The sequence below is a fragment of the Strongylocentrotus purpuratus genome, unplaced genomic scaffold (assembly GCF_000002235.5).
Source record: "Strongylocentrotus purpuratus isolate Spur 01 unplaced genomic scaffold, Spur_5.0 spur5_scaffold_21, whole genome shotgun sequence".
Taxonomy (NCBI): domain Eukaryota; kingdom Metazoa; phylum Echinodermata; class Echinoidea; order Camarodonta; family Strongylocentrotidae; genus Strongylocentrotus; species Strongylocentrotus purpuratus.
This window is the reverse complement of record NW_022145607.1, coordinates 1427139-1443891: the sequence shown is the minus strand read 5'-3', so window position 1 is coordinate 1443891 and position 16753 is coordinate 1427139. Positions and strand designations below refer to the sequence as shown.

At 34.8% G+C, this 16753-nt stretch overlaps 1 protein-coding gene across 1 annotated transcript; it reads left to right on the top strand.

Moving 5' to 3' along the window:
- Positions 1–768: 768 nt before the first annotated feature.
- LOC105440053 lies at positions 769–16139 on the top strand. Its single transcript, XM_030995053.1, has 8 exons — positions 769–1092; positions 2038–2211; positions 3500–3667; positions 4963–5130; positions 8270–8437; positions 11569–11736; positions 14498–14665; positions 15960–16139. Exons 1-8 carry the CDS (start codon positions 967–969, stop codon positions 16137–16139), a joined length of 1320 nt encoding a protein of 439 aa, XP_030850913.1. The 5' UTR covers positions 769–966.
- The last annotated feature ends 614 nt before the right edge of the window (positions 16140–16753 follow it).

The window sequence follows — 16753 nt, the reverse complement described above, 5'->3', positions numbered from 1 at the left end:
TGTGTGCACAATCTGCACTCCCTGGGAGGCATTCCAGCCAGGCGTTACTTGACGCTCAAAACTGTTTGCCCGACAATGACTGTCGCATCCTACCGCAGGCGCGGATCCAGGATTCCTTAGGGGGGCCCATCTCCCCAAAAAGGTAAAATTAACGTTAAAAAATGAAAAAGTACACGTTTTTTCCCACTGTCCTACCGGGTACCTATTTTAACACCTGGGTGGAGAGAAGCAAGTGCAGGTTAATATCTTGCCAAAGGACATTAATGCCGTGTCGGGATTCGAACACTCGACCTTCACATCTCCATTCAAGCGCCTTAAACCACTCGACCACGACATTCCTACGTAATACGTAATAATTATGTAATTTCCATATTCATTCTTAATGCAAATTTACGTATGCATCTTTAAGTTTTACAAAAACTAAAATGAATATGTTTACATCTGATAAAGGAAAATATTTCTCCAATATAGTATCGTTTTCAAGAGTCCAGACATATCTAGAGACACGATTATTTAGTCTTCTGAAAATGCATTGAATTAAAATTCTGCATAATTGATTCACGCTATATACTTTTTTTTCGAATGCATATCAGGGACTCCTATATTGCTCATTACAGGACAGAGGAGAGGCATGCAATTGACGCGTTAATCGGATATTACACGGCCGAGATGACGGATGGGGGGATCCACTGGAAGTTTACTAATTTCGATAGTCAGACTAAATTCAGTGATTTTACTGTATAAACTAGTACGCCGTTGAGAAAAAAACAATTAGGAAAAAAATTACGCTTTTAGTGGAAGCAAAACAAATGTAATGTTATATATAATTCAGTATAGTAATGTCAGCAATTGTTTATCCAACCTGTTGTCGTACTATTACAACAGATTGAGACTCTTAACATTCACTCTGATGATCTCAGTGAACGTCCCTCAGCATCACGTGATCTCGCTCAGTTCATCTGTAAGATGACTCATCTGAAGGACCTGACACTCAAGGGTCAGTATCACCATGGACCTACTAGTACTACAGTAGGTCCATGGTATCACGATGCTTTCTACTCAACAGCGTCATCGATGGCATCATCCGCAAAGGTACTGATTTGATCATATATTTTGGGACTCTTAGCAAATCACTACATGTTTTTCTTATACTATTGGTGTACTCTTTCCTAATATAGTCAATCACAAGACTGGTACATCGATAAGAGCAAGCATGTAGGAAAAATTGATCGCTTCAGGAAGTGGAAGCGAAAAGTTAACTTTCTGCCATAGTACATATACAGAATGAAGATTATAAAGATTGATATTGGATAATATGTACCTTATTTTTCATTGCATATGACAATCGGAGTGCTACGGAATTGCTAATGGAGAGACGGCTATTTCAATTGTGAATACTGATGAGACTAAATAGTTTAATTTAAAGGCCTACAAAAATGATAAATCGAATCCGTTGGTCCCTGTTTGTATTATTTATTTACCCCTTTGGAAGCTACAAAGTGCATATATTTGTTTTTACACTTTTCTTAAATGAATGAGGATGACAACTGTCTCATTGTCAAGATTTTCCCTGGATATACAAAATAGCCAGACACTCTCATAAATGAGTTCTACAGACTGTTTATTGACAACTACATCAACATCTAAATTCATAGAAATATGCTGTTACACAAATATTACATATACGTACGGTCAATTAATTACTCCAATACCCACGAGTGTAGTCCCGTACAAGTTAATTTCCCAAATCATAAAAATCTGCTGTTACACAAATATTACAAATACGTACAGTCATTTAATTACTCCAATACCCACGAGTGTAGTCCCGTACAAGTTAACGATTCGATAGACTACTGAAATTAGTACATATTTTAGGGGTCAAGAATTGTACCTCATTACAAAATAAATGTTGTTGTTTAAAGGATTCTCAAATTGGCGACGATATCAATACAATTTTAAACATATAGCTACATTTTGAATATATGTTTAATGGTTTGTTATTAGTATTCATTCAACATAATGTTACTATCGTAACAGATTGACCCTCTGCCTCTTAACATCCACTCTGGTGATATCAGTGGACGTCCCTCTGTATCACGTGATCTCGCACAGTTCATCTGCAAGATGACTCATCTGAAGGACCTGACACTCGGCGGTCAGTATCACGATGACTTCTACTCAACAGCGTCATCGATGGCATCATCTGCAAAGGTACTGATTTGATCATATATTTTGGGACTCATAGCAAATCACTACATGTTTTGTTATACTGTTGGTGTACTCTTTCCTATATAGTCAATCGCAAGTGTACAATTTTACTCTCCCTAGTGTTGGTACATCGATAAGAGCAAGCAGATAGGAACAATTGATCGCTTCAGGAAGTGGAAGCGAAACGTGAACTTTTTGCCATAGTACATACACAGAATGAAGATTATAAAGATTGATATTGGATAATATATGTACCATATTTTTCATTGCATATGACAATTCGGAGTGCTAAGGAATTGCTGATGGAGAGACGGCTATTTTAATCCTGAATACTGATGAGACTAAATAGTTTAATTTAAAGACCTACACAAATGATAAATCGAATATGTTGGTTCCTGTTTGAATTGTTTATGTACCCCTTTGGAAACTCCAAAGTGTTCCGTATATATTTGTTTTTAAACTTTTCTTGAATCAAAATGTCAGAATAACGTTTTGCCTTTGTACATGAATGAGGATGGCAACTGTCTCATGATGTAAAGTATAACAATATTTGTATGTATTTTAATGTCAGCAACTTTTTATCCAATACAATGTTCCTATTATAACAGATTGAGATTTGACATCCAGTATGTGGATCACCCCACCCTTCCCTCACCACCACCCCCTCACTTATTCCGATGTGAAAATGTAGTAGGATCAGTAAAGTTACCGGATTATATGCCCGGGGAAAAAAAAATCTCCTCCTCTCTGACAATCATGGATCCGTCATTATACTGTCGTCAATAACATAATCAGGGTGTTCAGACTATCCCCCGATCGAAAGCGCACATTTTCCTTCAAGAGTAGTCTGTTTGGTGACTGCTTTGCGACCAACGTTCTGCCTACTTCTTTTATTCTCTTTTGTGTACGACTTTAGATCATGAGCCAAGTCCTTCATTCATATTTCCCCACTACTCCCTCAGTCAACAGGTCAACATGATCTAGAAAGTATTATCATCTTCTTTGTCCGTAATGCCCACAGTCCCAATGTGATCAATCAAAAACATATTATGAAAAAACAGTTATGAATAAACACCATCCTATCGGTCTCAAAGAATCGAGAGACTACTAAAATTAGTACATATTTTAGGGGTCAAGACTTGTTCCTCATACAAAATGAATGTTGTTGTGTTAAGGATTTTCATAATGGGGACGATATGAATACAATTTTAAAAATATAGCTGAAATTTGAATATATTTTTTAATGGTTTGTTATTAGTATTCATTTAACAAAATGTTGCTATCATAACAGATTAAGACTCTTGAGATCTGCTCTGGTGATCTCAGTAAACGTCCCTCTGCATCGCGTGATCTCGCTCAGTTCATCTATAAGATGACTCATCTGAAGAAGCTGACACTCCACGATCAGTATCACGATGACTTCTATTCAAAATTATCATCGATGGCATTAACCGTAAAGGTATTGATTTGATCGTATATTTCAGGGCTCTCGACAAATCCCTTCATGTTTTGGATATACTAGAGGTGTAGTCTTTCCTTTTAGTCAAACGCAAGTGTACAATTTTACTTTCCTTATTGGAACACCGTTAAGAGCACATACGAAAAGTTGATCGTTTCTGGAAGTGGATGCTAAAAGTAAACTTTCTGTCATAATATAAAAACAGAATGAAAATTATTGGAGTAATAGTGCATAATATACATTTCATATGACAATTCGAAGGGCTACGGAATTGCTGACGGAGAGACTGCCATTTCAATTGTGAATGCTGATGAGACTAAATATTTAAATTTAAAAACCTACACAAGTGAAAAATCAATCTCTTCTTCCCAGTTTGTATTATTTTTGTCACTCTTTTGAAATTGCAAAGTGTTCCATGTATATTTGTTTTCACACGATTGTGCTATGTAAAATTACTTTTTCAAAGTACTATTTAAATCGAATGTCAGAATAACGTATTGCATATGTAAATTATTAAGGATGGCTACTGTATCATGATGTAAAGTGGAATTCGTTTAAGGTAGTTTAATGTTAGCAATTGTTTATCCAACACAATGTTACTATTAAAATAGGTTAAGACTTGACAGCCAGTATGTAGAACGCCCCCCTCCTACACACCCTCACTCATTCCAATGTGAATATGTATAAGGGTAGTAAAAATACCGGATCAGATGCCCGGGAAAAGAAAATACCGTCCTGTCTTTATACAATCATGGATCCACCACTTTGTAGTCAATAACATTATAAGTGTGTTCAGGTTCTCTACGGAAGAGAGGACAGGGTTTTCTCAAGAGTAGTGTGATTAGGGACTGGCTCAAGACCGTTCTGCCTTCTTGTGTTATTATCTTTTGTTCTGTAAGACTTTAGAGCATGAGCCAAGTCCTTCATTCATATTTACCTGCTTCTCCCTCAGTCAACAGGTCAACATGATTTATAAAATATTGTACTTTTCTTTATCCGCAAAGCCCAGTCCACAGTGAGTCAATCAAAAACCTATTGATTACCTCTGTCCTTATCTATCAGTTATGAATAAACGCCATTACCTTGGTCTCAAAAGAATCCAGGAACTATTTAAATTAGTACTAATTTCAGGTGTCAAGACTTGTACACCATCAACAAAATAAATGATATTGTGTTAAGAGTTTTTTATTGTGGCAACGGTATTAATATAACTCAAACATATTGTTGATTGTTGAATACAGTTTTGAATGTTTTGTTATTGGTATTCATTCAACATAATGTTGCTATCATAACAGATTGAGACTCTTTACATCTACTCTGCTGATCTCAGTGAACGTCCCTCTGCATCACGTGATCTCGCTCAGTTCATCTGTAAGATGACTCATCTGAAGGACCTGAGACTCCGCGGTCAGTGTCACGATGACTTCTATTCAACATCGTCATCGATGGCATCATCTGCAAAGGTATTGATTTGATTGTATTTTGTTGGACTCTTAACAAATCACTACATGTTTTTGTTATACTGGAGGTGTACTCTGTACCTTTATAGTCAAACGCAAGTGTAGAATTTTACTCTCCCTATTGGTACACCGTTAAGAGCAGGTACGAAAAGTTGATCGTTTCTGGAAGTGGATGATAAAAGTAAACTTTCTGTCATAATATAAAAACAGAATGAAAATTATTAGAGTAATAGTGCATAATATACATTTCATATGACAATTCGAAGGGCTACGGAATTGCTCATGGAAAGACTGCCATTTCAATTGTGAATGCTGATGGGACTAAATATTTAAATTTAAAAACCTACAAAAATGAAAAATCGAATCTCTTTGTCCCAGTTTTATATTATTTTTGTCACTCTTCTGAAATTGCAAAGTGTTCCATGTTTATTTGTTTTCACACTTTTATGCTATGTCAAATTAGTTTTTCAAAGTACTATTTAAATCGAATGTCAGAATAACGTATTGCATAATTATTAAGGATGACTACTGTATCATAATGTAAAGTGGAATTTGTTTTTTATTATTTAGTTTTTATTATTTTTGTCACTCTTCTGAAATTGCAAAGTGTTCCATGTTTATTTGTTTTCACACTTTTGTGCTATGTCAAATTAGTTTTTCAAAGTACTATTTAAATCGAATGTCAGAATAACGTATTGCATAATTATTAAGGATGGCTACTGTATCATGATTTAAAGTGGAATCTGTTTAAGGTAGTTTAATGTTAGCAATTGTTTATCCAACACAATGTTACTATTAAAACAGGTTAAGACTTGACATCCAGTATGTAGAACGCCCCCCCCCCCCCTCCTACACACCTTCACTCATTCCAATGTGAATATGTATAAGGGTAGTAAAAATACCGGATTACATGCCCGGGAAAAGAAAATCCCGTCCTGTCTTTATACAATCATGGATCCACCAATAACATTATAAGGGTGTTCAGGTTCTCTACGGAAGAGAGGACAGGGTTTTCTCAAGAGTAGTGTGATTGGGGACTGGCTCAAGACCGTTCTGCCTTCTTGTGTTATTCTCTTTTGTTCTGTAAGACTTTAGAACATGAGCCAAGTCCTTCATTCATATTTACCCGCTTCTCCCTCAGTCAACAGGTCAACATGATTTATAAAATATTGTATTTTTCTGTATCCGCAATGCCCAGTCCACAGTGGGTCAATCAAAAAACCTATTAATTACCTCTGTCCTTATCTATCAGTTATGAATAAACGCCATTACCTTGGTCTAAAAAAAAATCCAGGAACTATTTAAATTAGTACTTTTATTTCAGGTGTCAAGACTTGTACACTATCAACAAAATAAATGATATTGTGTTAAGAGTTTTTTATTGTGGCAACGGTATTAATATAACTCAAACATATTGTTGATTGTTGAATACAGTTTTGATTGTTTTGTTATTGGTATTCATTCAACATTATGTTGCTATCATAACAGATTGAGACTCTTGACATCGACTCTGCTGATCTCGGTGAACGTCCCTTTGCATCACGTGATCTCGCTCAGTTCATATGTAAGATGACCCATCTGAAGAAGCTGACACTCGACGGTCAGTATCACGATGACCTCTACTCAACATCTTTATCGATGGCATCATCTGCAAAGGTATTGATTTGATTGTATTTTGTTGGACTCTTAAAAAATCACTACATGTTTTTGTTATACTGGAGGTGTACTCTGTACCTTTATAGTCAAACGCAAGTGTAGAATTTTACTCTCCCTATTGGTACACCGTTAAGAGCAGGTACGAAAAGTTGATCGTTTCTGGAAGTGGATGATAAAAGTAAACTTTCTGTCATAATATAAAAACAGAATGAAAATTATTAGAGTAATAGTGCATAAAATACATTTCATATGACAATTCGAAGGGCTACGGAATTGCTGATGGAAAGACTGCCATTTCAATTGTGAATGCTCATGGGACTAAATATTTAAATTTAAAAACCTACAAAAATGAAAAATCGAATCTCTTTGTCCCAGTTTTATATTATTTTTGTCACTCTTCTGAAATTGCAAAGTGTTCCATGTTTATTTGTTTTCACACTTTTATGCTATGTCAAATTAGTTTTTCAAAGTACTATTTAAATCGAATGTCAGAATAACGTATTGCATAATTATTAAGGATGACTACTGTATCATAATGTAAAGTGGAATTTGTTTTTTATTATTTAGTTTTTATTATTTTTGTCACTCTTCTGAAATTGCAAAGTGTTCCATGTTTATTTGTTTTCACACTTTTGTGCTATGTCAAATTAGTTTTTCAAAGTACTATTTAAATCGAATGTCAGAATAACGTATTGCATAATTATTAAGGATGGCTACTGTATCATGATTTAAAGTGGAATCTGTTTAAGGTAGTTTAATGTTAGCAATTGTTTATCCAACACAATGTTACTATTAAAACAGGTTAAGACTTGACATCCAGTATGTAGAACGCCCCCCCCCCCCCTCCTACACACCTTCACTCATTCCAATGTGAATATGTATAAGGGTAGTAAAAATACCGGATTACATGCCCGGGAAAAGAAAATCCCGTCCTGTCTTTATACAATCATGGATCTACCAATAACATTATAAGGGTGTTCAGGTTCTCTACGGAAGAGAGGACAGGGTTTTCTCAAGAGTAGTGTGATTGGGGACTGGCTCAAGACCGTTCTGCCTTCTTGTGTTATTCTCTTTTGTTCTGTAAGACTTTAGAACATGAGCCAAGTCCTTCATTCATATTTACCCGCTTCTCCCTCAGTCAACAGGTCAACATGATTTATAAAATATTGTATTTTTCTGTATCCGCAATGCCCAGTCCACAGTGGGTCAATCAAAAAACCTATTAATTACCTCTGTCCTTATCTATCAGTTATGAATAAACGCCATTACCTTGGTCTAAAAAAAAATCCAGGAACTATTTAAATTAGTACTTTTATTTCAGGTGTCAAGACTTGTACACTATCAACAAAATAAATGATATTGTCTTAAGAGTTTTTTTATTGTGGCAACGGTATTAATATAACTCAAACATATTGTTGATTGTTGAATACAGTTTTGAATGTTTTGTTATTGGTATTCATTCAACATTATGTTGCTATCATAACAGATTGAGACTCTTTACATCTACTCTGCTGATCTCAGTGAACGTCCCTCTGCATTACGTGATCTCGCTCAGTTCATCTGTAAGATGACTCATCTGAAGGACCTGAGACTCCGCGGTCAGTGTCACGATGACTTCTATTCAACATCGTCATCGATGGCATCATCTGCAAAGGTATTGATTTGATTGTATTTTGTTGGACTCTTAACAAATCACTACATGTTTTAGTTATACTGGAGGTGTACTCTGTACCTTTATAGTCAAACGCAAGTGTAGAATTTTACTCTCCCTATTGGTACACCGTTAAGAGCAGGTACGAAAAGTTGATCGTTTCTGGAAGTGGATGATAAAAGTAAACTTTCTGTCATAATATAAAAACAGAATGAAAATTATTAGAGTAATAGTGCATAATATACATTTCATATGACAATTCGAAGGGCTACGGAATTGCTCATGGAAAGACTGCCATTTCAATTGTGAATGCTGATGGGACTAAATATTTAAATTTAAAAACCTACAAAAATGAAAAATCGAATCTCTTTGTCCCAGTTTTATATTATTTTTGTCACTCTTCTGAAATTGCAAAGTGTTCCATGTTTATTTGTTTTCACACTTTTATGCTATGTCAAATTAGTTTTTCAAAGTACTATTTAAATCGAATGTCAGAATAACGTATTGCATAATTATTAAGGATGACTACTGTATCATAATGTAAAGTGGAATTTGTTTTTTATTATTTAGTTTTTATTATTTTTGTCACTCTTCTGAAATTGCAAAGTGTTCCATGTTTATTTGTTTTCACACTTTTGTGCTATGTCAAATTAGTTTTTCAAAGTACTATTTAAATCGAATGTCAGAATAACGTATTGCATAATTATTAAGGATGGCTACTGTATCATGATTTAAAGTGGAATCTGTTTAAGGTAGTTTAATGTTAGCAATTGTTTATCCAACACAATGTTACTATTAAAACAGGTTAAGACTTGACATCCAGTATGTAGAACGCCCCCCCTCCTACACACCTTCACTCATTCCAATGTGAATATGTATAAGGGTAGTAAAAATACCGGATTACATGCCCGGGAAAAGAAAATCCCGTCCTGTCTTTATACAATCATGGATCCACCAATAACATTATAAGGGTGTTCAGGTTCTCTACGGAAGAGAGGACAGGGTTTTCTCAAGAGTAGTGTGATTGGGGACTGGCTCAAGACCGTTCTGCCTTCTTGTGTTATTCTCTTTTGTTCTGTAAGACTTTAGAACATGAGCCAAGTCCTTCATTCATATTTACCCGCTTCTCCCTCAGTCAACAGGTCAACATGATTTATAAAATATTGTATTTTTCTGTATCCGCAATGCCCAGTCCACAGTGGGTCAATCAAAAAACCTATTAATTACCTTTGTCCTTATCTATCAGTTATGAATAAACGCCATTACCTTGGTCTAAAAAAAACTCCAGGAACTATTTAAATTAGTACTTTTATTTCAGGTGTCAAGACTTGTACACTATCAACAAAATAAATGATATTGTCTTAAGAGTTTTTTATTGTGGCAACGGTATTAATATAACTCAAACATATTGTTGATTGTTGAATACAGTTTTGATTGTTTTGTTATTGGTATTCATTCAACATTATGTTGCTATCATAACAGATTGAGACTCTTTACATCTACTCTGCTGATCTCAGTGAACGTCCCTCTGCATCACGTGATCTCGCTCAGTTCATCTGTAAGATGACTCATCTGAAGGACCTGAGACTCCGCGGTCAGTGTCACGATGACTTCTATTCAACATCGTCATCGATGGCACCATCTGCAAAGGTATTGATTTGATTGTATTTTGTTGGACTCTTAACAAATCACTACATGTTTTAGTTATACTGGAGGTGTACTCTGTACGTTTATAGTCAAACGCAAGTGTAGAATTTTACTCTCCCTATTGGTACACCGTTAAGAGCAGGTACGAAAAGTTGATCGTTTCTGGAAGTGGATGATAAAAGTAAACTTTCTGTCATAATATAAAAACAGAATGAAAATTATTAGAGTAATAGTGCATAATATACATTTCATATGACAATTCGAAGGGCTACGGAATTGCTCATGGAAAGACTGCCATTTCAATTGTGAATGCTGATGGGACTAAATATTTAAATTTAAAAACCTACAAAAATGAAAAATCGAATCTCTTTGTCCCAGTTTTATATTATTTTTGTCACTCTTCTGAAATTGCAAAGTGTTCCATGTTTATTTGTTTTCACACTTTTATGCTATGTCAAATTAGTTTTTCAAAGTACTATTTAAATCGAATGTCAGAATAACGTATTGCATAATTATTAAGGATGACTACTGTATCATAATGTAAAGTGGAATTTGTTTTTTATTATTTAGTTTTTATTATTTTTGTCACTCTTCTGAAATTGCAAAGTGTTCCATGTTTATTTGTTTTCACACTTTTGTGCTATGTCAAATTAGTTTTTCAAAGTACTATTTAAATCGAATGTCAGAATAACGTATTGCATAATTATTAAGGATGGCTACTGTATCATGATTTAAAGTGGAATCTGTTTAAGGTGGTTTAATGTTAGCAATTGTTTATCCAACACAATGTTACTATTTAAACAGGTTAAGACTTGACATCCAGTATGTAAAACGCCCCCCCCCCCCTCCTACACACCTTCACTCATTCCAATGTGAATATGTATAAGGGTAGTAAAAATACCGGATTACATGCCCGGGAAAAGAAAATCCCGTCCTGTCTTTATACAATCATGGATCCACCAATAACATTATAAGGGTGTTCAGGTTCTCTACGGAAGAGAGGACAGGGTTTTCTCAAGAGTAGTGTGATTGGGGACTGGCTCAAGACCGTTCTGCCTTCTTGTGTTATTCTCTTTTGTTCTGTAAGACTTTAGAACATGAGCCAAGTCCTTCATTCATATTTACCCGCTTCTCCCTCAGTCAACAGGTCAACATGATTTATAAAATATTGTATTTTTCTGTATCCGCAATGCCCAGTCCACAGTGGGTCAATCAAAAAACCTATTAATTACCTCTGTCCTTATCTATCAGTTATGAATAAACGCCATTACCTTGGTCTAAAAAAAAATCCAGGAACTATTTAAATTAGTACTTTTATTTCAGGTGTCAAGACTTGTACACTATCAACAAAATAAATGATATTGTGTTAAGAGTTTTTTATTGTGGCAACGGTATTAATATAACTCAAACATATTGTTGATTGTTGAATACAGTTTTGATTGTTTTGTTATTGGTATTCATTCAACATTATGTTGCTATCATAACAGATTGAGACTCTTGACATCGACTCTGCTGATCTCGGTGAACGTCCCTTTGCATCACGTGATCTCGCTCAGTTCATATGTAAGATGACCCATCTGAAGAAGCTGACACTCGACGGTCAGTATCACGATGACCTCTACTCAACATCTTCATCGATGGCATCATCTGCAAAGGTATTGATTTGATTGTATTTTGTTGGACTCTTAACAAATCACTACATGTTTTTGTTATACTGGAGGTGTACTCTGTACCTTTATAGTCAAACGCAAGTGTAGAATTTTACTCTCCCTATTGGTACACCGTTAAGAGCAGGTACGAAAAGTTGATCGTTTCTGGAAGTGGATGATAAAAGTAAACTTTCTGTCATAATATAAAAACAGAATGAAAATTATTGGAGTAATAGTGCATAATATACATTTCATATGACAATTCGAAGGGCTACAGAATTGCTGACGGAGAGACTGCCATTTCAATTGTGAATGCTGATGAGACTAAATATTTAAACTTAAAAACCTACACAAGTGATAAATCAATCTCTTCTTCCCAGTTTGTATTATTTTTGTCACTCTTTTGAAATTACAAAGTGTTCCATGTTTATTTGTTTTCACACTTTTCTGCTATGTCAAATTAGTTTTTCAAAGTACTATTTAAATCGAATGTCAGAATAACGTATTGCATAATTATTAAGGATGGCTACTGTATCATGATGTAAAGTGGAATCTGTTTAAGGTAGTTTAATAATAGCAATTGTTTATCCAACACAATGTTACTATTAAAACAGGTTAAGACTTGACATCCAGTATGTAGAACGCCCTCCTCCTACACACCCTCACTCATTCCAATGTGAATATGTATAAGGGTCAGTAGAAATACCGGATCACATGCCCGGTAAAAGAAAATCCCGTCCTGTCTTTATACAATCATGGATCCACCACTTTGTAGTCAATAACATTATCAGGGTGTTCAGGTTCATTACGGAAGAGAGGACAGGGTTTTCTCAAGAGTAGTGTGATTGGGAACTTGCTCAAGACCGTTCTGCCTTCTTGTGTTATTCTCTTTTGTTCTGTAAGACTTTAGAGCATGAGCCAAGTCCTTCATTCATATTTACCCGCTTCTCCCTCAGTCAACAGGTCAACATGATTTATAAAATATTATATTTTTCTGTATCCGCAATGCCCAGTCCACAGTGAGTCAATCAAAAACCTATTAATTACCTCTGTCATTATCTATTAGTTATGAATAAATGCCATTACCTTGGTCTCAAAAGAATCCAGGAACTATTTAAATTAGTCCTAATTTCAGGTGTCAAGACTTGTACACTATCAACAAAATAAATGATATTGTGTTAAGAGTTTTTTTATTGTGGCAACGGTATTAATATAACTCAAACATATTGTTGATTGTTGAATACAGTTTTGAATGTTTTGTTATTGGTATTCATTCAACATAATGTTGCTATCATAACAGATTGAGACTCTTGACATCGACTCTGCTGATCTCAGTGAACGTCCCTCTGCATCACGTGATCTCGCTCAGTTCATATGTAAGATGACTCATCTGAAGGACCTGACACTCCGCGGTCAGTGTCACGATGACTTCTATTCAACATCGTCATCGATGACATCATCTGCAAAGGTATTGATTTGATCGTATTTTGTTGGACTCTTACTAAATCACTACATGTTTTTGTTATACTGGAGGTGTACTCTTTACCTTTATAGTCAAACGTAAGTGTACAATTTTACTCTCCCTATTGGTACACCGTTAAGAGCAGGTACGAAAAGTTGATCGTTTCTGGAAGTGGATGATAAAAGTAAACTTTCTGTCATAATATAAAAACAGAATGAAAATTATTAGACTAGTAGTGCATAATATACTTTTCATATGACAATTCGAAGGGCTACGGAATTGCTAATGGAGAGACAGCTTTTTCAATTGTGAGTACTGATGAAACTAAATATTTAAATTAAAAAACCTACAAAAATGAAAAATTGAATCTCTTTGTCCCAGTTTTTATTATTTTTGTCACTCTTTTGAAATTACAAAGTGTTCCATGTTTATTTGTTTTCACACTTTTGTGCTATGTCAAATTAGTTTTTCAAAGTACTATTTAAATCGAATGTCAGAATAACGTATTGCAAAATTATTAAGGATGGCTACTGTATCATGATGTAAAGTGGAATTTGTTTAAGGTAGTTTAATGTTAGCAATTGTTTATCGAACACAATGATACTATTAAAACAGGTTAAGACTTGACATCCAGTATGTAGATTGCCTCCCTCCTACACACCCTCACTCATTCCAATGTGAATATGTATAAGGGTCAGTAAAAAATACCGGATCACATGCCCGGGAAAAGAAAATCCCGTCCTGTCTTTATACAATCATGGATCCACCACTTTGTAGTCAATAACATTATAAGGGTGTTCAGGTTCTCTACGGAAGAGAGGACAGGGTTTTCTCAAGAGTAGTGTGATTGGGGACTGGCTCAAGACCGTTCTGCCTTCTTGTGTTATTATCTTTTGTTTTGTAAGACTTTAGAGCATGAGCCAAGTTCTTCATTCATATTTACCCGCTTCTCCCTCAGTCAACAGGTCAACATGATTTATAAAATATTATATTTTTCTGTATCCGCAATGCCCAGTCCACAGTGGGTCAATCAAAAAACCTATTAATTACCTCTGTCCTTATCTATCAGTTATGAATAAACGCCATTACCTTGGTCTAAAAAAAAATCCAGGAACTATTTAAATTAGTACTTTTATTTCAGGTGTCAAGACTTGTACACTATCAACAAAATAAATGATATTGTGTTAAGAGTTTTTTATTGTGGCAACGGTATTAATATAACTCAAACATATTGTTGATTGTTGAATACAGTTTTGATTGTTTTGTTATTGGTATTCATTCAACATTATGTTGCTATCATAACAGATTGAGACTCTTGACATCGACTCTGCTGATCTCGGTGAACGTCCCTTTGCATCACGTGATCTTGCTCAGTTCATATGTAAGATGACCCATCTGAAGAAGCTGACACTCGACGGTCAGTATCACGATGACCTCTACTCAACATCTTCATCGATGGCATCATCTGCAAAGGTATTGATTTGATTGTATTTTGTTGGACTCTTAACAAATCACTACATGTTTTTGTTATACTGGAGGTGTACTCTGTACCTTTATAGTCAAACGCAAGTGTAGAATTTTACTCTCCCTATTGGTACACCGTTAAGAGCAGGTACGAAAAGTTGATCGTTTCTGGAAGTGGATGATAAAAGTAAACTTTCTGTCATAATATAAAAACAGAATGAAAATTATTGGAGTAATAGTGCATAATATACATTTCATATGACAATTCGAAGGGCTACAGAATTGCTGACGGAGAGACTGCCATTTCAATTGTGAATGCTGATGAGACTAAATATTTAAATTTAAAAACCTACACAAGTGATAAATCAATCTCTTCTTCCCAGTTTGTATTATTTTTGTCACTCTTTTGAAATTACAAAGTGTTCCATGTTTATTTGTTTTCACACTTTTCTGCTATGTCAAATTAGTTTTTTAAAGTACTATTTAAATCGAATGTCAGAATAACGTATTGCATAATTATTAAGGATGGCTACTGTATCATGATGTAAAGTGGAATCTGTTTAAGGTAGTTTAATAATAGCAATTGTTTATCCAACACAATGTTACTATTAAAACAGGTTAAGACTTGACATCCAGTATGTAGAACGCCCTCCTCCTACACACCCTCACTCATTCCAATGTGAATATGTATAAGGGTCAGTAAAAATACCGGATCACATGCCCGGTAAAAGAAAATCCCGTCCTGTCTTTATACAATCATGGATCCACCACTTTGTAGTCAATAACATTATCAGGGTGTTCAGGTTCATTACGGAAGAGAGGACAGGGTTTTCTCAAGAGTAGTGTGATTGGGAACTTGCTCAAAACCGTTCTGCCTTCTTGTGTTATTCTCTTTTGTTCTGTAAGACTTTAGAGCATGAGCCAAGTCCTTCATTCATATTTACCCGCTTCTCCCTCAGTCAACAGGTCAACATGATTTATAAAATATTATATTTTTCTGTATCCGCAATGCCCAGTCCACAGTGAGTCAATCAAAAACCTATTAATTACCTCTGTCATTATCTATCAGTTATGAATAAATGCCATTACCTTGGTCTCAAAAGAATCCAGGAACTATTTAAATTAGTCCTAATTTCAGGTGTCAAGACTTGTACACTATCAACAAAATAAATGATATTGTGTTAAGAGTTTTTTTATTGTGGCAACGGTATTAATATAACTCAAACATATTGTTGATTGTTGAATACAGTTTTGAATGTTTTGTTATTGGTATTCATTCAACATAATGTTGCTATCATAACAGATTGAGACTCTTTACATCTACTCTGCTGATCTCAGTGAACGTCCCTCTGCATCACGTGATCTCGCTCAGTTCATATGTAAGATGACTCATCTGAAGGACCTGACACTCCGCGGTCAGTGTCACGATGACTTCTATTCAACATCGTCATCGATGACATCATCTGCAAAGGTATTGATTTGATCGTATTTTGTTGGACTCTTACTAAATCACTACATGTTTTTGTTATACTGGAGGTGTACTCTTTACCTTTATAGTCAAACGTAAGTGTACAATTTTACTCTCCCTATTGGTACACCGTTAAGGCAGGTACGAAAAGTTGATCGTTTCTGGAAGTGGATGATAAAAGTAAACTTTCTGTCATAATATAAAAACAGAATGAAAATTATTAGACTAGTAGTGCATAATATACTTTTCATATGACAATTCGAAGGGCTACGGAATTGCTAATGGAGAGACAGCTTTTTCAATTGTGAGTACTGATGAAACTAAATATTTAAATTAAAAAACCTACAAAAATGAAAAATTGAATCTCTTTGTCCCAGTTTTTATTATTTTTGTCACTCTTTTGAAATTACAAAGTGTTCCATGTTTATTTGTTTTCACACTTTTGTGCTATGTCAAATTAGTTTTTCAAAGTACTATTTAAATCGAATGTCAGAATAACGTATTGCAAAATTATTAAGGATGGCTACTGTATCATGATGTAAAGTGGAATTTGTTTAAGGTAGTTTAATGTTAGCAATTGTTTATCGAACACAATGATACTATTAAAACAGGTTAAGACTTGACATCCA

Excerpts from the sequence above, each read along its gene's own strand:
- LOC105440053 (XM_030995053.1), top strand. The coding sequence starts at position 967 with ATGACTCATCTGAAGGACCTGACACTCAAGGGTCAGTATCACCATGGA. Across the intron at positions 1,093-2,037 it reads CGATGGCATCATCCGCAAAG|ATTGACCCTCTGCCTCTTAA; the intron begins GTACTGATTTGA and ends CTATCGTAACAG. Across the intron at positions 2,212-3,499 it reads CGATGGCATCATCTGCAAAG|ATTAAGACTCTTGAGATCTG; the intron begins GTACTGATTTGA and ends CTATCATAACAG.